Source organism: Dunckerocampus dactyliophorus, chromosome 18 (genome assembly GCF_027744805.1).
Source record: "Dunckerocampus dactyliophorus isolate RoL2022-P2 chromosome 18, RoL_Ddac_1.1, whole genome shotgun sequence".
In the NCBI taxonomy this organism is placed as follows: Eukaryota; Metazoa; Chordata; class Actinopteri; order Syngnathiformes; family Syngnathidae; genus Dunckerocampus; species Dunckerocampus dactyliophorus.
This window is the reverse complement of record NC_072836.1, coordinates 8763195-8785439: the sequence shown is the minus strand read 5'-3', so window position 1 is coordinate 8785439 and position 22245 is coordinate 8763195. Positions and strand designations below refer to the sequence as shown.

The 22245-nt window shown below is 41.0% G+C and overlaps 2 protein-coding genes across 5 annotated transcripts in view; one reads left to right on the top strand and one right to left on the bottom strand.

Annotated features, from left to right (window-relative positions):
* gcgra (glucagon receptor a) overlaps positions 1-22245 on the bottom strand; it is a 48323-nt gene that overhangs the window by 7346 nt on the left and 18732 nt on the right. Inside the window, exons 2-13 of one of the 2 annotated variants that reach the window (XM_054760687.1) lie at positions 11116-11248; positions 8909-9005; positions 7521-7628; positions 7349-7443; positions 7184-7278; positions 6921-7110; positions 4696-4855; positions 4561-4621; positions 4013-4082; positions 1149-1237; positions 936-1080; positions 12-53 (exon numbers count right to left, since the gene is read on the bottom strand). In XM_054760687.1, the coding sequence (XP_054616662.1) occupies positions 12-53; positions 936-1080; positions 1149-1237; positions 4013-4082; positions 4561-4621; positions 4696-4855; positions 6921-7110; positions 7184-7278; positions 7349-7443; positions 7521-7628; positions 8909-9005; positions 11116-11169 (1206 nt within the window). In that variant the 5' untranslated portion in view covers positions 11170-11248. The remainder of the gene's footprint in view (positions 1-11; positions 54-935; positions 1081-1148; positions 1238-4012; positions 4083-4560; positions 4622-4695; positions 4856-6920; positions 7111-7183; positions 7279-7348; positions 7444-7520; positions 7629-8908; positions 9006-11115; positions 11249-22245) is intronic. The other variant, XM_054760688.1, reaches the window with a different exon arrangement.
* The window catches only part of LOC129171738 (G-protein coupled receptor 183-like), a 50584-nt gene continuing 34002 nt past the window's right edge, over positions 5664-22245 (top strand). For all 3 annotated transcript variants that reach the window (XM_054760695.1, XM_054760696.1, XM_054760692.1), the window contains exon 1: positions 5664-7124. The gene's annotated coding sequence lies outside the window, so the exon portion shown is untranslated. The remainder of the gene's footprint in view (positions 7125-22245) is intronic.

Here is a 22245-nt window from a genome sequence, read left to right as displayed (position 1 = left end):
AGGAAACTCACTTCTTTGTTGACGAAGCAGTACAAGATGGCTACCAGGAGACCCTGAGGAAACATCAAGTGCATTAATGCCATACAGTAGACAGCATTCACGCCACTTAATTAATTAACATATTCACCCAACTTTTAAATGAAATTTTAACACAAAATATACAGCTCTAATTTGAATTGAATTTTAATTAAAAATAAAAATGAAATAAAATTGTAATTCTTTGCTTTAATTCATTTGATTCGTTATTTATATATATATATATATATCTGTTTTAATCAAGATTATGCCGCAAAATATTGTAGAAAGTGTTGCTGGAAGAGTGAGTGCTGTTATACAATTCTTTTCTTTCATTTTTCACGTCCTGTCAGTAAAACGTCAGGTGTCCAATGACTTTTAACCATCCCCTCGATTCCACATAGAGTAGTTCACACGTCATCTTTTTCTCCCTCAACTTACTATGTAGTACTTCATATATATAATACATTATCAGTAAAGGTCTTCTGGCTAGACACATCCACTATGAGCTTGTGATTCTCTGTCACCATCCTCTCTACCTTCTGCGTCACTGTGATCAAGATAAGAAGCCTTAACCCACTTACGAGCGAGACATCTTCTTTGCCCTGGTGGCCAAACGGTCAGTGGTAATGTGACAGTGTGACAGAGCCAGTTAGCAGCACATTATGGTTCATGTCAGCCACCTGAGTCTTGTCTGCAAGGAGTCATCGGGAGTCATCAGCCAGCGCAGCAGCACTCAGCTCAGTATGAAGAAACGTGATGCTTTCCATGAGATTTATGAGCTGCTTGAGTGTGCCCTTGACCTACAGTATATGGGTGCTTTTGGGACCCTAAAATGCCTTGTAAATGTCCAGACTACTACCTCTTTGGCTCCCACACACACACAAGACATTTTGACTACTTGCCAAGTGGTTCTGTACCTGGAAGGAGGAGAAGAAAAGGTCAATGACCAGCTTGGTGAGACGTAAACCGATGGTGGTCTCGGTCGCCTCGTCCGTCACGTAGATGAAGACCACCTGATGGATGCCCAGTAGAGGGATGAGCGTTAGAGTCGACTTGGCCAACCTGCGATGGGAGTCCGGAGTTTGAACGTCAGATGTGCTTCTTAAAAGTCTAGTTCGATTTCAACTCACCTGAATTTGTAGTCTGTGTATCTCATTTGATGCGCTCTCAGTTTGGACACGAGAATTTTGATGATATGGATGAAAATCAGGAAGTTGATCTAGGAGGGAGATGCGGACACTTATTAAGCCCAAAGGGATTCACATACTGGACGAATTTGGACTTAAAGGGAATTTTTTTTGCTTGACTGGATATCCTTTAGCTGTTTTATCATCTATATGATAAGACTTCCTGACATTGGTTGTTTATAAAAGGTGCCTAATGACTCTTACTACTGTATTGCTAAAAGCCGTCCTCATTGTGTTTTTGTGTTGCTGTGTAAATGTCCTTGTTACAAAGTACAGGCTATGAATAGGCCTACATCAGCGCGTGTTGCCACACCGAGGAAGGCCATCGCTTTTGTTTAGTTAACTTTTTTCCATCCGTTATATCTCCCGAGCGTGAGGCAGACTCTTCTGATGGCGTCAGAGAAAAGTGAAAAGTCATGTGACGTTAGACATTGTAAAACGCTCACAAAGTAGAGAAATATCGATCAACATTGGCTGCACGCCCAGTCCAAGCCGCTCAAATGTCACGACCGTAACTGAGCAGGCGGCGTAAAAACAACAACAGTGTAAACAACTGCAGCTTTATTGCATCCTGCAGCCGTAGCAGACCATTAGCATGATGGAAGCTTCCAGAAGAACTGGCATTTGCAGAAACAGCATGCGTGCCCCACTTTTAATGAAAATCCCGTGTGATGTGACCTTTTTGCATTGTCAGGTAAATTGTTACCTGCAATGTGCGGGGGAACTCCAGGTAATTCATGCATGAATCGTTAGCGTCCACACAATAGGGTTTTGGAAAGTAACAATAACAATACTTCATACCAGTTGCTATTCTGGCAAACTAAAGGGAGAATCCAAACCAAGTTCAATTCCTCCAGCTCATTTCATAACAGCTGGCCACAGAGATTTAGTGTATTTCGCTGACAATTCAGCCAAACATGAATAATGTATTCACACGAAAAAAAAAAGCCCACACACTGCAATACAAACATAAGGTCTTCATTTCCTGCTCATCAGTCGTATATCAGTGGATCAGGGATTGCTTTGCTCCACTGATGTGCAGCTTCAACAGAGCAACAGGGATAAAGAGGGAAACACTAAAACGGGAACCAGGCCTGCTGTCCCCGCGACAACGCAAACACAGGAATTCCTGCGAGATACAGCCCTCTTAGCGGGACGATTAATGCGTGGAAAATAGCTGCATGTGTGTGTGTAACTGGCCTGACATGTGACAAATCGGACTTATATAAATGCTCCAAGCTGACCTTTGCAGAGCAACTCCAACCAAAGGCGTGGTCAGAAGGATGCTAAAATGAAAAGGAATTATTTTTTAAATATACCACAAAACATGCTGGAAATGTACTAAAATGTCCATTTCTTGACATATTCAGTGACATATGGGTTCTATCTTGCCGCTGTCTACAGCAGGGGTTTCCAAACTTTTTCCACCAAGGGCCACATACTGAAAAATGAAAGGGTGCAAGGGCAACTTTGATATTTTGTATGGCAGATACGCTAAGAAGTTATATATATTTCACAAAAAAACTGCATCTCAGCTTTGTGGTATAGGTGAAAAAGCGTATTATTAGGATGAACTTTGGTTTTTGCTCTTTTTTTCCCCCTTTTTTTATGTTCCCGTTATTTCATTTTCTTCTTAAATCTTAAATTTGTCAACTATTTCAACTTCTTGTAAATTTTCTATAATATATGACTTTAATCACTCAATATTTTAACTTTATTCTCTTAATATTATAACCTTTTAACTTTATTTGTTATTTTCTTTGTTTCTCATATTACAACTTTAAAAAAATAACGGCTTTCTTTAATATTTCAACTTTATGCTACAAAAAATCCTACAAATTTTTCCTCATAATGTGAGGATGTTATCGTCATAAAATTACAACTTTTTCTAGCTAGCTGACAGCTTTTTTCTCTTAATATTTTGACTTGATTCTTGTCAAATTCCTACTAGTTTGTCCACTTTGTTGTTTTCTTAGTTTTCTTATCATATTTTAATTTTTAAAAACTTTATTTTAAATCATATTTTAAGAATGAGCTGCATGGTGGCCTAGTGGTTAGCATGTTGGCCACACTGTCAGGAGATCAGCTATGCAACCCAACAACGTCACAAGCCTACAATGCTTTGGACAAGTGGTGTCCAAAGTGCGGCCCGGGGACCATTTGAGGGCCGGGGCCAATTTTTTTATTGGCCCACAGCATCAATCCATCCATTTTCTATGCCGCTTGTCCTGTCCCAGCTGACTCTGGTCGACAGGCGAGGTACACCCTGGACTGGTTGCCAGCCAATCGCAGGGCACATATAGACAAACAACCATTCACACTCACATTCATACCTATGGACAATTTAGAGTCATCAGTTAACCTAACATGCATGTTTTTGGAATGTGGGAGGAAACCGGAGTACCCGGAGAAAACCCACGCACACACGGGGAAAACATGCAAACTCCTCACAGAAATGCCCAACGGAGATTCGAACCCACGCCTTCCTGATCTCCTGACTGTGACTGTGTGGCCAACATGCTAACCACTAGACCACCGTGAGGCCTGCAAATATTTTTATCCTGGATACAGCATTGAAAATACACGTGCAAAGTGCGCCTACATGCAAGATGTCATCTGTGGAAGGCAACAGTTGATAATAATCATAATAATTCAATATGAACATCATCAATGGTTTAGTATAACATTTGCAAAACCAATGAAGGATTCCTGCCGGCTATTTTGCGGACGTGAGGCAGCTTTTCCCTTGTCATGAGTAAATGTTTAAACTAGCGCATGGAAGAAAAAGACAGGAAGAGGAAAATTACCAGCACTGCCACCAGTATGGGAGAACGTATGATCCACCAGTAGTTCATGTTTACGTTCTGACCCCAGCACCTGTGAGTGAGACAAACACATCATCATTGACCTTTATCACAGTGATGGCCGCCAAGATGTTTTCGAGACAAAATAAAAAACAGTTCCCGTGAAACAAGTTTACGCAGGCGGCTTGTATAACAAAGCCGTGGCACAAATGTTTATGTAAAATATTAACGAGGTGCCAACACCAAAAGTGCTTTGACATAATTTCCATATTTGGACGCTCATAACAGAAGGGTGTGTTTATATGTGTGTGTGTGTGCATGCGCACTAATGAGGCACTAGATTTACCGTCCACTGCTTAACATCAACATTGACTTTGTTTGGGACAAAGGGACAACCTACCAACATTTTCTAATCTCCACTAGACAGCAACGAGCGTTTGGCATCCTTTACATTAGGCTAGCATCACTTTGTTTAGGTTAGCATATCGTGGGTTAGTTTAGTTTAGCCTCGCCCAGCGGAAGCAAGTGAAATCAGCAGTGTAGAAACTTACTCTAGATTCTCATAGAGATATTTCGCGACCACCCAGGGAACGAGGAATATTAACGGCGTACCTGTGAAGAAATGAACCTTGTTATTAACGTTATCGTGACTTGCGGTTATGAAGGCGTCCCGCCGGCCGGCTCACCCCAGCCGATGCACAGGTAGATCTGGAAGTAGTTCCTCTCTGTAAACACGGTGATAACCAGCAGGTTGTGGAGGTAGATGCCTTCCACCAGGAGCCAGTAGCTGTTGGCCAAGATGCTGTACTGCATCATCACCGCCGCCACACGACAGCTGATGGTTATCTGCCAGACGACATTCAGGTTAAACACCCTTAGAACAACAATATCTATAACCAAGAGCGTAAGAATCACGTCTTTGCTGTTGCCATGGTGACACAGGGCAGGGCCACCATCTTTAGTTGCCTATAATGTTGGTGGACCAGCCTGGACACTTGTCATGTAGGGTTAGCACTCCTAAAGTTAAACAAGTATACTATAAGCATACATATTTTTAGTTGAGTTTAAGATCGGTTAAAAAAAACCAAACAATATGCCATGCTTCTTTGCCAGCGGTTGTCAACTGGTGGGTCGGGAGCCAAAAGCGGGTCGTGGATGCATTTTGGGTGGGTTGCAGACAGCAGGTCAAAAATGACATTAAAATATGTGACATACAATGGATGCCTGAATTATTTTGAAGTAAACTGAGGAATATTTTAGTCTTCTTTCTCCTTGGTATTGTCAGGCTACGTGAGTTAGCCCGCGTGACAGTTTGGTTTATGTTCACTTTTATGCCTTAGTTCTGGTTTTAAGCTCTTATTTTGGTTGCTCTTCCTGTTTTGCCAGGTCTGTGTCTGCCTACTTCGCTTTTTCCTCTATCACTCACACCTGTTGCTAATTTTTGTTTTCCTTCTATTTAGTTCAGGTGAGTCCGTCTTAAGTTTTGTCGTTGCATTGTTTGTGAAAGCCTGACACGCCACTGCCAACCTGACTTTGCTGAGTCCCTACCGCTGCACTGCAGCTGTTACTAAAAGTACATTTTACGTGCAATTGGTTCCTGCTTCCTGAATCCTGGGGTTGTCACCGCAACACCACAGAGCAAGACATGACAGGTATATGTTCATCGCACAGTTACAAGTGAAATACAGTGTTCCCTCGTCTATCGCGGGGATCGATTCCCGAAATAGCCCGCACTAAGTGAAATCCGCGAAGGAGCCAACTTCATTTCTCAATGATTATATACTGTATGTTTTAAGGCTGTTCAACCCCTCACCATGCACTTTATACACTTTTCTCAGACAGGCAATAACATTTTCTCCTGTTTGAACGCTCGCAAAATAGTTCAAACCTTTGTTTGAATTTTAACGATTAACCTACAGGTATGACCCAACAAATTATTAAGTCACTCACACGTAACCTGGCCCCGTTCCGCTGTACTGTAGCGTTTTTGTATCCTTGTTAAAACATATGCAAGCTAGCTAGCAAGCTAGCGATGACACAGGCACAAAGGAGATTGATTGACAATGGTCTACAGCCAATCAGGTCGCAGAAAACAATGGGCGGTGCAGCCAAATGAGAGAGGGAAGAGAGAGACCCTCAACTTCCCACAATGCAATTCTTCTTAAAGGGCCAGGCTCGGCCTGTAACAGCGTTCATATGCTGTAATTTAAAAAATTCCGCCAAACAGCGAATCCACGAAAGGTGAACCGCGATTCAGCAAGGGAACACTATCTGATTTTGTGGTCTTTTTTTTAATATTTAAGTTTAAATGATGCATTATTTGTGTGCATGCACTTATCGTGTTCTTCCTCATTTCCTTGATAAAATGCCTTAATAAATTCCTTGTGATGCACTTTGGACGTGTCATTATGTGTATTCATGTTTAACAAAATGACAGGTGATTTGAAAAACAATACATTTGCTTGGTTTGGTTTAAATAAAATAAATAAATAATGACGGAATAAATAAATATAACAATAAAAATACTTAAAAGTGCAAACAAATTATACAAATTAAAATTAAATCAAAGTTAAAAATACGAAAACAAAAAAGGAAAAACGTGTAAAATACTATTAAAAAATACAAAGGTCTTTGTAAAAATAAATAAATGAAAATTACAAATAAAGTTAAATTAATAAAATGGCTTAAAAGTGTGCAAAATAACAAAAATAAAAATGACAATGAAATGTGTGATAAAAATAAATTAAAAATGAGTGTAAAATGTAATAAAAACATAAAAGACTTAAAAAGTCATAAAAAGAAATACAAATGAAGAATAAATTTAAATGAAAGTAGGTTGCGACTTAATGACCAATGGAAAATGTGGGTCACAGGTTGAGACCATTTGAGAACCCCGTTCTAATCCACTGACCTCATTGTTGACCAGCAGGTCCAAAGGCAACATGGAGGCGCGTGAGAATCCCTGTTCCTGGTCCCGACTCAGGTCCTGCGAGGTGATGTTGGCCTCCATGAGCGCGTCCTTGATGAGGATGGACAGCGCTCGCAGGATGAAGGAGGCAAAGAGGTTCATGTGGATGTTGTTCCTCATGCAGTGCAGCTTCCTATTCAACGAGAGGTAAGATGATGTTCCACCTTTCCTTTGCGGTGCTCCTCTGTGGAAGTAAACACTACTACCTGAAGAATATGAGGATGCTTAGCGCCAACACCAGAGCCACCAGTGATAGGGAATATCCAACTGTGTACATGATGCGAATGTGTCCGTAGTACTGCTGCAGATACAAATAACATTCTTATTTATGGCTTCGTTTAAATTGATGGGCGTATGTGTGCTGCTCTTACCTGACTGGTATCATTGGAGTCACACTCACTGGTGTTCTTCATAGTCACCCACTGACCGTTAGCATCACACTCCTGGTACACCATGCCATGCTGAACTACACACACACGCGCACACACACACAGCTTAGCATAACACAGCATCAACATAACAACTAATAGATGGTAGTCGTACCTTTGTGGTACCACGGTAGGTACCACGGACATGACACGCTAACAGTAGTGTTGGGGAGTCCGTCGGGCCAGCAAGCGTACTTGTCAAAGGTTCTGTTGCACACAAGACCTACAGGTAGTAAAGAAACAAAATGGCTGAGACCATTATGGCGCTCTTTCATCTCGACTTTAGAGTCCATTTGTGATCTTTTGCCTGCTAGTGCTTTCATCTTCTCTGATAATGTAGCAGTGGAGTCCAACACTGGTTGGATCTTGGAACAATTTTATCGTACACTGGTCGAGTTCTGGAACAATTTTACACATAGGTACCTCCAAAGTCAAACACAATCTGTTCTGTGATGCCAAGTGACTTTCAAGTTCTTCTAACTAAAAAAAAAAATGTCCCCATTGTAAAGTGAATAGATTTTTTCAGGGGTGGCCATATAATACGATTATATTATATTTTGACAGACCACCTAATGCATTAGGGAATAGGAAGGCGTTCACAGAACAATACTGTCACCTAGTGGCCTTTTATTGCTCTTGTTGGAATTTGTGTTGCGTAGCGTACAGAATTTACGCATCTGGCATCACTGCTATTTGTTTAATTGGATTGCTAATACTGTACTGAGCAGCCTGAACCTTTCTGGTGTTTCCCACAGGACTGCAACCTCTTTGGGGCAGTGGGTTTGGCGGGGGAGGGCGGGGGGGAACACGGCTTTCCGATACTGTGTCCGATGTGTACTGTACTGTACTGTATACAGTAAATGTCATTTTCGGTTCTATGTTGTCATCACACTTTTTAACCGTCACATTTTTCGGACCAGCCCTTTTACAGGGCAATAGTCCACCCGGATTCCTCTATTCTAACAGCTGTGAAATGAGTCTAGGAGTATGAAGGACAGTTTACAATTGAATTCAAACAGGAGTAGACACAGACAATTGCAATGCCAGTGCTGGAGAGAGCAATTAGCGGCCAACGAAGGCTTAGCCAATTCCAATCGATCTCTGAAGAGCAACTCTGTTTCCATTATGACTTCAGTCATAGAGGTGGGGCAATGGGTGTAAACTTCCATTTTTTTAGTTGTTGGGATATTAGGTCCCGGCCAGTCTAAGTTGGACATCTTATCTAGATTAAAATGGTGGCATCATCTAGAAGCTGTGTGTGTGCGCAGATAAAAACAATAAGATGCATCTGAGTGTGTCTCTGTGGTAGATAAGCATGTAGCCGTACTTTGTCTAAGACAGAGTGGAACATATTCCATTCCGAACAACTTGTGCGGTGACATCACACAAAAAAAGCCAAAGATAAAGCTTTAGATTCTCAATTTGGAGCAAACTCCGAATTGTTTACTTTGCTGGTTCCACTGTTCATGTTTTGTTGGCGTGGTCGTAGCCTTCCCTGCTCACCAGTACTCGGAGGTGCTCTGCTGTTGTTGCGCTCGCACTCGTCCATGTACAACCTCCAGCTCTCCTGCAGCTTATCCATGGTGACAGCCGGGGACATCTGAAGTGGAGTGGGACAGAGGTTGAAGCCCACACACTGTACACTATAGTAGTTTACATGCAGACCAAAGTACTGTATTGTGTAATTCACTGGTTGAGAAGCAATGATGAGAATGTGACTCTGCGTAGACTTCCATTTGTTTCACTTCAGCCGGTGTATACATGTGCTACGCGGTGACATAATCCATGAGAGTGACACGCGCTTTAAAGTTTGAGCGTGGGGCGGGAGGGCACACAGGGTGACATAACACACACATGCTGTTAACACAACATGACACTTAGTTTAGACGTCCGCATCAACATGCTCTAGATTGTCACAGAGGGCAGCGGAGGTGAAGATGTACGCTCACGCTACGGTCACAATATTAGGTACAACGATACAAGAGAATTTCTTGTTAATAATTAAGTCTTCTTGAGAAAATTATAATGCAATTGATTTGATATGGATTTATTAGTGTGCTTATTATTGGAGTTAACTGTGCTGCATCATCCTTTGGTGTTTTCATATGCTATTGGTAGCTCTGTATTTATAATATTTAGCAAATGTTGTGTTAAATAAGATATTAGAGTTCTCAGGTGAGCTGCACGGCAGATTCACATCACTGCAATCTACGACGACAATAATATAAATATATGTAAAAAACATTGAAACATTGTTCATTGGATGTCTAAAAGGAGCATTCTTATCTTTGTACAGTTCTTGTATTGGATTTCACTATATTGTGCTGGTGTACCTAACGATATGTCCAAATAATAATACAGTATATGCCGGGGGTGTCCAAAGTGCAGCTCGGGGGCCATTTGCGGCCCCACAGGTCATTTTTTTATTGGCCAGCAGTACATTCCAAAAACACAATTAAACAAGAAAAAGGTGCAAAAAAGAAGCAAAACGGTGTAATGCAATGAGAACAAGTTTAAATGTTGATACTAACACTAATAATACTACATTTTGTCACCTATATTAGTTGTTATCATTCCTATGGAATATTGTAACCACAGAAAATCAGTTTTGGTTGGTTATCAAATCAGTTTTGGTTATCTCCATATATGATTTCATTTCTGTCAAAAACAGTGCTCATCTGTTGTGGTTTGTTTAAAAAAAATACAGGAAATAAAGAATACATTACTAATATAACTTCAACTGTGAAATAATGAACTTTGTTACGAATTTGTGCACATAAAATATCTCAAAAGTACACTCTTGGGATTTTAATAAAGATGAGCTCTTAAAGAAATGTATTTTCACATTTTTATTTCTATATTTTATATAAATATTTAGATTTTTTTTGACAATAAAAACATTGTTATACCGTCGTCCCTCGCTACATTGCGGTTCAAACATCGCTCCCTCACTCTATCATGTTTTTTTTGAAAATGAATTAATGATTATTAATGTTGTGGTTGACTATGGACTATTATTAGTCCAAAAATATTGACAAACAAGTTATATGTAGTATTCTGGCCACTGTTGTGTGATCAGATTACATTCACACTGCATGTAGTCAGCCATGGCTTGTCCGACACGACGTAGTTCTCCTCCCATTCTGTGTGGAAGCGGTAAGGTTTTGGCTTCTTACTCTGTTCTTCTTCCCCGCTCCGTTTGAAACACTAAGTTTAGAATAAGTAAATTGGAGAGGCTAACTAGTTAGCTCCGTAGCTTGCTAAGCTAGCGGTGACTGTCTCTTGTATTCCTGCAGTGGTGAGCTTGGGCATTACAGCTAAGCAATGTCATGTCAACAAAAAATAACAACAGGAGTCTAAAGGTGACTATAGGGGTGTTATTTCATGTTTACAGGGCTGTAAAAAAACAGTTTTTTACATTGTAACTACAAAAATATTCCATTTATCAATCTTGAATCCTCCTTTTGCGGACATTCACTTATCACAGTCGGGTCAGGAACCAATTAAACCAATTAAAGGGACGACTATATATAATGTTGTTTCTGGATTTTTTTTTTTTAACATAAAAGTTCAGGACTTCAGGACTATTTTTATCACATCGGGTACTAGTACCTTTGGGGGCCCCCCAAAGGTACTAGTACCCCCATCTGAGAACCAGTGACCTACAACACAAGGTTTGGGCACCCCTGGTGTATGCGGAGACGACCCACCTGGATGCTGCTGGAGAGGAGGAACATTGCCAAAAGCAGGAAGAGCGGCGACATCCCTTTCTCAATGCTGCTGGCAGGATGCACAGAGGGGTTTCACCTCATGGGGGGGGCTTATCTACGCAGGCCACACTACCTGGATCACACACGCACACGCACAGTGTGTCAGCGCTCATTGCAAATGTCACGTAACACATGAGGCAAAAGAGGAAGAAGGCAGGGTCAGATTGTGGCTCTATCATGACAAAATGGGAAGGTGTCGTATCCTCAAGAGGCTCGCTCTCGCAGGCTATTGTGAGTCGGGCCGGTCCCATTTCCACCCCGGTGACTCATCACGGCGTGCTTGCCCACTGTTGTCCGACAGTCGGTCACACCAAAGGCCACTCACCTTGGCATCGACCAGCGCCACGACACCTGCTGTGTTCAAGCTGAAGCAGGAGAACGGGACGAAATCTGAAACGTTTCTGCAAAAAACACCTTGACCATGGAAACATTTTTGGCTAAAACGTTTCAAATTCCATTCAGTTCTGATCTTTGCGGCTTGACATGGTGGTCAGAGATGCATAGCAGTCACAACGACTTTAAACTAAATGTTCTTTTTCTTTCTCCTCAGCTGTGTTTTGTCTGTACATTCCAACAAAGGCATGTAAGTCCTGCTCATTCGCTGGCTTAAAAAATATTTCCGACGCCTCGATCACACCGCTCCGCTGGGAGTCGGACATCAGATAGGATCTAAAGCAAAGGGGAATGCTTTCTTAATGGCCTATTTAGTGGAAGGACCACAGGAAGCATTAGCTAATTACCCCGGCCGTATACAGAGATCACATCAACCCGAGTGGCGACATCAGGCCAGGTCCTATATCCTTCTGGACTCATGTATGTTCTTAGTATGTATGTATATGAAGTTTTACACAAAAGCTGACTTAAATGTCCTCTAAGTGTTCCCCATCAGATCATTTCACCTGCAGCAAGTCAAAATAGACTGAAATCAAATGCTGATATGAGTTAGCACTGTCATATAAAGGATCTTTGACTGGTTTTTGAAATAGGTGCATAAAGACAAGCACGTCAATAAAAACAGCAGAGTGATAGTCTCATATAGAGGATCTTTAACATAGAGGATATTGGACTAGGGTTTTGCAGCACATCCATAAAAACACCAGAGATCCTGTGTGATTCTGTCATATAAAGGATCTTTGACCAGCTTTTTTTTTTTTTTTTTTTGCAATAGGTCCAAGACAACATAGAGGATCTTTGACTATCATTTTTCAGCAGATTCTTAAAAACAGCAGAGCTCCTCTACAGAGGATCTTTGTCCAGTGTTTTTGCATTAGGTCCTTAAAAACAGCAAAGTGCTCCTGTAGTATAGAGCATCTTTGACCAGCATTTTTGCAGTAGTTGTATAGAGGATCTTTGAATATATATTGTAAATTATATATACAATTTTACATATATAATATTTATTTTGTAGAAAGGTTTTTCAAGTAAAAAGTAATACATATTTAAAGATTTCTCTTTAGGGGTCGGGTCGGGCTCGTGGCATCGGCTCTATGAGCAAAGTACAACTCCATTTGGCTCGTTGGCTCAGTGTCGTGGGTGAGCGATGGTGGTTGAGGAGCGAGACAGACTGGTCGATGCGTTACAACAATCAGCGTTACGTTTTTTTGGAGGTGCACGTCTTTGGAGGTATAGTTGTGCCTTCATTTTGAGGTAGCAAAGACAGATTTTGAGCCATTTTAACGTGCAATAACTACTGTTGTGTGCTCAGGCACATCGCTGTGCTCTGTCACTCTCTCTCTGAACAAGCTTGTTGTTGCCGGGCGAGGCCAGCCGGTGTACGTACGCTGGTATCTCCGGACAGATTTAGGGCACTGGGCTCCTGGCTGGAGCTTGCGGGTTGCGCGCCTGGAAGACGGCGAGGCATACGGGCATGTTCAGTGGTCCAAATGCATGCCTGTCGGTCACTCTCCGGGAGAAGAGGCCACCGATGTAGTAATCCTTTTTTTCCCCCTAACATTCTCGCGATCGACCGGCACTTTTACACTGGTTAACTTCTTTCTACACTTGTGTTAAAAATGACACTTTAAAAGTGCTCTGGTTCTGTGCATCCATGTGCTAATCTCAATAATATGCAAGAGCAACAAAGGACTCTCATCTATTTTGATATATTTCTTCCCTTATTTTGAAAGGGCTGTTGTGTTTTTGTTGTGTGATTATCACAGTCAGCTTGTGCGTATTGAACTCTGTCAATGATCACGCAGCTTTAGCGCACTAGCTTGTTTTCCTTCTAAACCAAGTAAAACTTGTATTCAACAGTTGTTTCCAACCACACAGGAGCTGTCTGTGCTACACTCGGGCGCCAAGTGGAGGACAATGATTAACCGGCACATTTCTCCCCGCAATTGGCAGGAGAGCGGGAGGTGACCCACGACCCCGTTATTTTGCATGTAGTGACAGCTCCGCCTTCCTCGTCAGCTTGTTAGGCGGTTTTTCAAAGCTCCAGAGACCTCAACACAAGGCATATTAAGTATGCATCACTTTTCTTCGCGTATTAAATATTGATATTTTGTGCAAGGACAATAAATATGAGATGGGGAAATGATGATTTACAAAAGCTATACAGAGCAAAGATGTAGCGTCACTAATTTCCTGCTCGCTACTCAAAGCTGGATCAGATGAGAAGTTTGCGAGACATGCCCTCCTGAAGAATGCACACTTCATTCAAGCAGATGTGTCATGCACATGCAGTCTGATATATCTGCTCAGATGTGTTTGCAGGACCACAGGAAGCAAGGCTGCCATTGGTGGACGCAAGATAATTATGTTGCCGTGATACCATAGCGAGATAACCAAATTCCAAAAGATCTTGATTAGTCATTCCAACCAAACATTTTTTTCTGCACTTATAAAAAATAAATTACCGTACATGCTCAAGAAGTGGATTCTTTTACAAAAACGGTAAATTCCGGTATATGAGCCGCTACTTTTTCTTCAAACTTTGAACCCTGCAGCTTATACACCGTTGCAGCTTATCTAAGAACAAATCTGTTTTTTCCTCTAAATTTAGTGGGTGCGGCTGATACACAAGAAATTACGGTACATTCATATTTTATTATAAGCATTCATTTGATGCATATGGGACTGTTTTGACATCTCCAGCAACGACAACCCGCAAAAGGTGTTTTTGTTCATTAAAACCTTTTTGACGCCATGTGTTACCACCTGAAACGCTTACACACGTTGTCTGAGGTATCTCTTAGCATTCGGCTATGGACTTTTCGTATTTTCATCTATTTCTTTCTTCAGAAGACAAGAAAGGTCGGACAAACAGCTACTGTAAGGCTGCAATTGATTTAGGGTTTTTAGCCGCTGGTTTGAGTCTTGGTACAGATTTTTAAAACTGTTGCCGATGGTATCTGGAGAGTTTTAGCTGTCAATAGAAGTAGGTTTTACGGAGCTAGCATGTTGGCTCGCAAAGTTGTGCATTGGTTTGTTACATAACCGTTGCGTGGATGGAGTGTTGAATATGGACTTTGGCTTCAATGGGTGTTTGTTTGTCTACCTGAAGAATTTGAATTTTTCCTAGGGCTTTCCATGAATACTTGACAAAGTAGCACAAAATGCCAATGTTTTACCTTGAACTTATTCAATGATAAACACTGAGGTAATTTGTCACTTTAACTTAATTGAGTCCATTTGGTTGTTTGTTTGAATGATGCCAGGTCAATGACACCAATGTTTGTGCTGAAAACCTTCATGACAATACGGCTTGAATGAGGTGAACGAATGAGGACCCTGAATTTCCAAAACGGTACAGGATATTTCCGGACAATTCAAGTGCGCGTTGCACAATTGGTGCTAGCACATGCTCTTGTTTGTTGAAGAGTACTCACCATTCATTCGCTTGCACGCTTTTACAAATGAAATGATGGAGCACTGTGTGCGTGCAGAGTAGAGGATGAGAAACAAACCTCTTGGCTAAAATTATAGAGAAAAAGTTTAATATTCACAAAAAAGTTTGTGAAATAGCTTGACGAGATGTCCACTGCTAAAGCAAACACGGAGGCCACCTCTTATTAAGATTATATCCAAAAGGCCACATATTTTTGGTTAAAATGACACGAGGCCATGAATATGCACGCTATGCACCTCCGGGCCGCAGAACGACAGCGTTCCGCCATCTGATAATGGGGTGAGGAAGAGTTCAAAGACCTAGGAGCATCGCATCGCGTCGCGTCACGCCATGCACCTTGGCTGCTGGGACATCTCCCAAATCTCAACGTGGAAATCTGCTTCCATCTAACTTTGGCGTGCAGAGTAAAAGCATGGTCACAGCTGGGATGACAGGTCTTGACCTTCCAACGGAAGACCTTTCAGTTTTTTCTCTAGGCCATGTCCGGAAAATGTTCATTTTTCTCTGAATTTCAGACTTTGATTCATCATCCACATTCCTTATGTGAGACAATGACCACACGTCTTTCTCCTTCCTGTGCATTCTAAAGATATAAAAATGAATGCGTGTAATGGGACACACCTATGCCGCCTACAAAGGCCGCCATTACAACACCTCCAAGGTTTTTTATACCCATGCTGTGACCATGTAGTAACACGTACATTCATAACATTTAATACTTACAGTATTTTGCCAGCTGACAAGACATGACAAGAAATCTTGTCACGTTTTAATCTAGCGAGATCTTGTGACACCCCTATTAATTTAGGCAAAAAAATATGTAAAATCTGCTTCAATATGCATCGTCAATAAATATAGGCCGTATTCAACCACGAAACCACATGATTTGTTCATACATTTTTGAAAAACTGTCATATAGTGAAGCCACGAAATTCAAAGCGCAAAGTCGCGAGTCAACTCGTCATACTGTAGAACCTTATGAATGTGCGGGCATTCATACCTGTAATACACGTGTAAAAATAAGCTACAACTGCTGTCGGTAAAATGAAAAAACGACAAAACATTTCATTTTAAATGATAAAGACGTAATGCAAGACGTTAGAAGTCGCGTCGCAGATGTGGAGGTCAATCACAAGTGTAAAATGAAGTAATATTAATACCTATAACAGCAAAACACTAACTTGGATAACCATTCCTGCCTCTAAATCCGACATTTTTCTTCTCCCCGTATTTTTGACGCACGTCCCCCTTTTGGGATACGTGTGAGGGGGGAAAGAAAACATAAAAAGCCAAGTAAAGGACAACACTTATCAGTCATTTTAAGTATATATTTTTGTAATTATTACCATAATGTCTACAATAGCCGTACCCTCGTAACAGCTTTATTAGCTGACAGACTATACAGCTCTTTCAAAGTTAGATTCATAGAAAGTGGAGCATCATCCACTTAACAGCGTGACTACGCACAATTAATGACGCCTAAACACGTCTCGCATCTCTCACGCTGACACGATCCAGAGCGCGTCTCTGTGAGCGATGGCTTCCCCGGCGCTAAGCTGCTGTACACACACGTCGACAAAAACATGCGCGTAACCTTCACCGCGGCGGCCCTGACCTAATTTGGTCACTCCGTAGGGGGCTCGTGGTTGGCAGATGGATTTGTTAAGGACTGTTCGCTGCGTGGCTGGCGGCGTGCTTCTGCTCTGCCGTGTTTACAAAATATGTAAGGTTGCTCTAACCTCCATGCAGTGCATCCCATTTAATGTTGTATTCATAGATACTGTACATGTAATGTACATGCACATGTAATAACCACAAGGCAAATAACCATTGGCTCAAAACAGATTGGCTGTAGGCAACCTCCTGATGTGTTTTTGATGCCTGTAGCTGCATTTGAAGTATCATGAATGGTCAGCACCCAGTGGCTTTAAAATGTTGCTACTCAGCTGTTGTAAGTGTGTGAAACACATGTACTACAACGAACTCATGCTATTAAAGCAAGATTCCTATTGATATCAGGTGTCCCTATTAAAGCAAGAACCTTATTGATATTGGTTGTCCGTGTTTAGGTTTATGGCATGCTATTAAAGTAAGAACCCGATTGATATCAGGTGTTTTTATTAAAGCAAGAAACCGATTGATATCAGGTGTCCCCATTTAGGGATTATGGCACGCTATTAAAGCAGGAACCCTATTCATATCAGGTGTCCCAATAAAAGGAAGAACCTTATTGATATCGGGTGTCCCCATTTAGGGATTATGGCACGTTTATTAAAGCAAGAACCCGATTGATATTGGTTGTCCCTGTTTAGGGTTTATTGCACGCTATTTAAGCAAGGACCCTATTGATACTAGGTGTCTTTATTAAAGCAAGAAACCGATTGATATCAGGTGTCCCCATTTAGGGATTATGGCACGCTATTAAATCAAGAACCCTCTTGATATCGGGTGTCCCCATTTAGGGATTATGGCACGCTATTAAAGCAAGAACCCTATTGATATCAGGTGTCTATTAAAACAAGAACCCTATTGATATCAGGGGTCTTTATTAAAACAAGAACCTTATTGATATCGGGTGTCCCCATTTAGGGATTATGGCACGTTATTAAAGCAAGAACCCTATTGATATCAGGTGTCTTTATTAAAGCAAGAAACCGATTGATATCGGGTGTCCCCATTTAGGCATTATGGCACGTTATTAAAGCAAGAACACGATTGACATCAGGTGTCCCCATTTCGGGATTATGGCACGCTATTAAAGCAAGAACCCTGTTGACATTGGGTGTCCCCATTTAGGTATTATGGCACGCTATTCAAGCGTCTCACAAGATGTTGTGACACCCCTGTTATTAAAGCAAACCCTATTGATACTGGGTGTCTTTATTAACGCAAACCCTATTGATACTGGGTGTCTTTATTAAAGCAAACCCTATTGATACTGGGTGTCTTTATTAACGCAAACCCTATTGATACTGGGTGTCTTTATTAAAGCAAACCCTATTGATACTGGGTGTCTTTATTAAAGCAAACCCTATTGATACTGGGTGTCTTTATTAAAGCAAACCCTATTGATACTGGGTGTCTTTATTAAAGCAAACCCTATTGATACTGGGTGTCTTTATTAAAGTAAACCCTATTGAAACTGGGTGTCTTTATTAAAGTAAACCCTATTGATACTGGGTGTCTTTATTAAAGCAAACCCTATTGATACTGGGTGTCTTTATTAAAGCAAACCCTATTGATATTGGGTATCCCTGTTTAGGGGTTATGACGTGCTATTAAAGCAAGAACCCTGTTGACTTTCCCATACTAGATGACAGAAATGGGGTTGAGGTTGCTTCAATGTGATGCGGTCATCTTTTAGCAAGAACCCTATGAATTGTGCCATATGTGTGATATTTTGATAGCGATAGAAGGGGTCAAAGGTCAATTTGCACCAATTCCTCTTTCTGCGAGTCGGCGACGTCTCATTGATTTGGGTAACATTCTCTGATGCTTGTCTCTCATGTTTGCTCATGAAGCATTAGGCGGGTCACCTCTTCCCTTTTACTTTCACTCTAACCCACTTCCCTTTCCCGCAGCGAGGTGGGTCGTAATAAAAATGTTGTTCCATTTCCGCTGCATTCAAAAGTCACATCCTCCAACATCGTGCATGTAACAACCTACGAGGATGCACGGTCGGTCACGACCCTGCAGCTGGATGCTGGCAGCCCCCTCCTCCTCCGGGCGAGTTATTGATGTGTTTTTGTCAACGTCTCTTCAGGGGTCACATCTGGTGAATATAGGTGGCAAACAATGATAAACGGCTGTGCAAGGTTGGAGATGTACCTGAATTGTTTGAGCGCCATGTGTAGGAAGACTCTGTGCATTTGTGTGTGTGTGTGTGTGTGTGTGTTTGTGGTTCTTTCATGAAGGGTGCAACAACAAAAGCCACAAGGACACTTTGATTGTTTGCTCACATCACCATCCTACACTCTTTCTGATAGATTGTGGATGGACCCTTTGTTTGCTTGAGCGCGTTAAACATTTTTTGTGCTGGAATCAGCATTGTTTTGGCCTTCATGCTTTCTTTTTTCTTTCTGTTGCTATACAAGCCGATTTTTGTTTAAAATGCCTGTGCGGAAAAACAAAAAGATGGAAATGTCACATTGATGCATAGTATGAGGCAAAAGTTTTGAGACACCTTCGTAACCAATTGCATGGGCAAATGTCTCTAATCTTTTGTCTGGTGTTATTATTCTTTGATCACTCAATTCATAATACAGTTCTGAAACAATATGTCTATTACTAAATTAAACCGGGATATATTTACATTTCTATTATATTTATTTATATTATATAATGTAATGAAATAAATAAATATGTCATTTTGTTTTTGACCAATTTATTTAATTCATGATCTATTTAATAATGCATCAGTAAGCGGATCAAATAGTCTATTTATTTATTTAATGATAAAGTTATGTATTTAAATGATAATAAATTGGTAAATTTAACAAATAACCTTTTTTACATGATCTATTTATTCATTTAACAATAAAGTGGTAAAAATAATTTGTAATTATTAAGAAATAATTTCAAAATAAGGGTTACACAGTTAGGAGATCGGGAACATCTGGGTTCGAATCTTCGTTGGGCATCCCTGTGTGGAGTTTGCATGTTCTCCCCGTGCGTGTGTGCGTGGGTTTTCTCCGGGTACTCCGGTTTCCTCCCACATTCCAAAAATCATGCATGTTACGTTAATTGGCGACTCTAAATTGTCCATAGGTATGAATGTGAGTGTGAATGGTTGTTTATCTATATGTGCCCTGCGATTGGCTGGCGACCAGTCCAGGGTGTACCCCGCCTCTTGCCCGAAGTCAGCTGGGATAGGCTCCCGCATACCCGTGACCCTAGTGAGGATAAGCGGCATAGAATGTGGATGGATGGAATTTCAAAATAAATAAACCGGTTCCATCCAGTTATTTCACATCATATTTTCACAATTTAATTAATGGAAAACTTAACAGTGTATTTAATTAATTCACATGACAATTTTATTAACTATAAATAATGAGTGTCTTAAAGTACATTCCAAGTCCAAAACATTATCATTATTGTTATTATTTCGTCAACATAAACATTGTTATTTGTTGTGTTTATAGTTGTCCCCGGTGACAACGGTATGAACTAAATCTCCCAGTGGTAGACCAAGTTAATCCACATTTTAATTGCTACAGTAACTAATCCTCTACCTAAAGTTGCCGTGGTAAGCAGTCCTTACTCAAGTGTGTGTTCTCAAGCCAGGAGAAATAATAAACTAACAAGCCAAGTGTTTTTATGAGTTTGGCCAAAGGGGAAAAGAGGGGTTCCGCCTACAAGATTAATCCCTTTTGCTCCTGATAATAAACTAGATGAAATAAGAGCTTATCTTCTTACTTCCAGGTTGTGAATAATGATTTTTCTCAGCAGGACTTTCTCGGCTGCTGACTTGTTTAAGATCCTGGCTAATCCAATGCTTTATGTTTGTATCACACAAGCGCAGGTCCCTCACTTACTGTACATCCCTCTTCAGTGTTATCGCACTCTATTAATCTTTTAGCATGCGTATCATCTCCCATCTAAATAAACCTGCTACCACAAAAAGAACTTAATATCTGCAGGTTCATCTCGTCTTTCACACATTCTTAACACCGGCCCACTGCGCTCATTCATTATTAACATGAAATAGCATCGCGCTACATGCTTTCAAAATGGAGATAGTATATGAGCATCCGGGATGATTTCGAGTTGCGTGGGTTTGAGTCCCCACAAACTGTACACACGTGACGTAATGTTTGTTTCTTTCCGCACTGAAATGCATTGTTTCCCATACATTCAATTTGAACTGAACTGCCGCAAATTGATGTGGCGCTACGTGTTCGCCCTCGCTCATAAACACATTATAATGGGACGGACTGTGATTGTAGCTTGTTCTTCCAACTCTGTGCAGTCGATGGAATAGGAACTCTGCTTCTTAACACACCTCATACGTACCTGCTCTGCAACACGGCACGAGTGACCAGTGTTGCCAAATTTGCGACTTCGATGCTCTACATTTATATTCTGTTTTTCAAAAAAAGCAACTTGTTTCCAGTTTTATTGAACACTAACTTGAAAGCACATGTCACTCCTGTCTACGAGCAGCTGGCGCTGCTAATTAAAAAAATAAATAATGAATCGACAAAAGAAAATTCATTTGGATTTACAAACATTTCTTTTACTTTTTCGGGTTTTTTTGCTCACTTTATCTCCCACAGCCTCCATTCAAATGAAATGCACATCCGTCATGGCCAAATATGCATGTTAGATGATCATCTCTACATAGATATTTTTTACCAGGCGTCTTGTTCCTTTCTTGTATAAATGTATTAAGTATTTCATTTTATTGTTTTCTTTTAATACATGACGTTATTCCGTTCCTGTTCGGTGCTCTGAAGTATGCTTTTCACATGTAATTATGTGTATTTATGTTTAGCGATATGATAGACGTGGTTTTTTATGTTTTTAAGCCAAAAAAATACATTTCCGTGGTTGGACTGTGGTTTGAAAAGTGGCTGGTGCCCTTAAGCCATTACTTTAGTTTGTGTGTGAGTGTGTGTTTTTGTTTGTGATGCCATCACAGAAGGGTACAGGTGATAGCAGAGAGGACGTGTGACGCTCAGTACCAATAGGATAAAAATAAAACGACTGATATCATATATCATATCACAATCTATCCCTGTAAAACACCACGAGGTGACAGTATCACTCCACGGACAGCTTCCTCTTCCTTCTCCATTTCGTCAGGGTGAGTGGTTTGACTTTATTTTAGTTTTATTGCACAGTGGGGAACTTGTCTTTATACGTGTACTGTATGGTAGTTAAGAATGGCCTGTGCACATCGGGGTGTTCAAGCTCTCAACAAGCGATTATGAGTCAAGCTGGCATGGCACACACACACACACACACACACACACACACACACACACAGGCTTGATGTTTCAATCATAACAAATGCTCAACTGCGCCTCAAGTGATGTGTAATGCTCCCAAAATAAGCAGTTACCCCGCGGCGTCTTCTGGTCGACTCAGCTGACGGTTTGTCGACGACTGCAGCCCCTAGTACGGCTACACAGACATCGAAAGTGCCTCGCTGTGTTCTTCAGTGTGTGTGTGTGTGTGTGTGTGTGTGTGTGTGTGTGTGTGTGTGTGCGCACGTA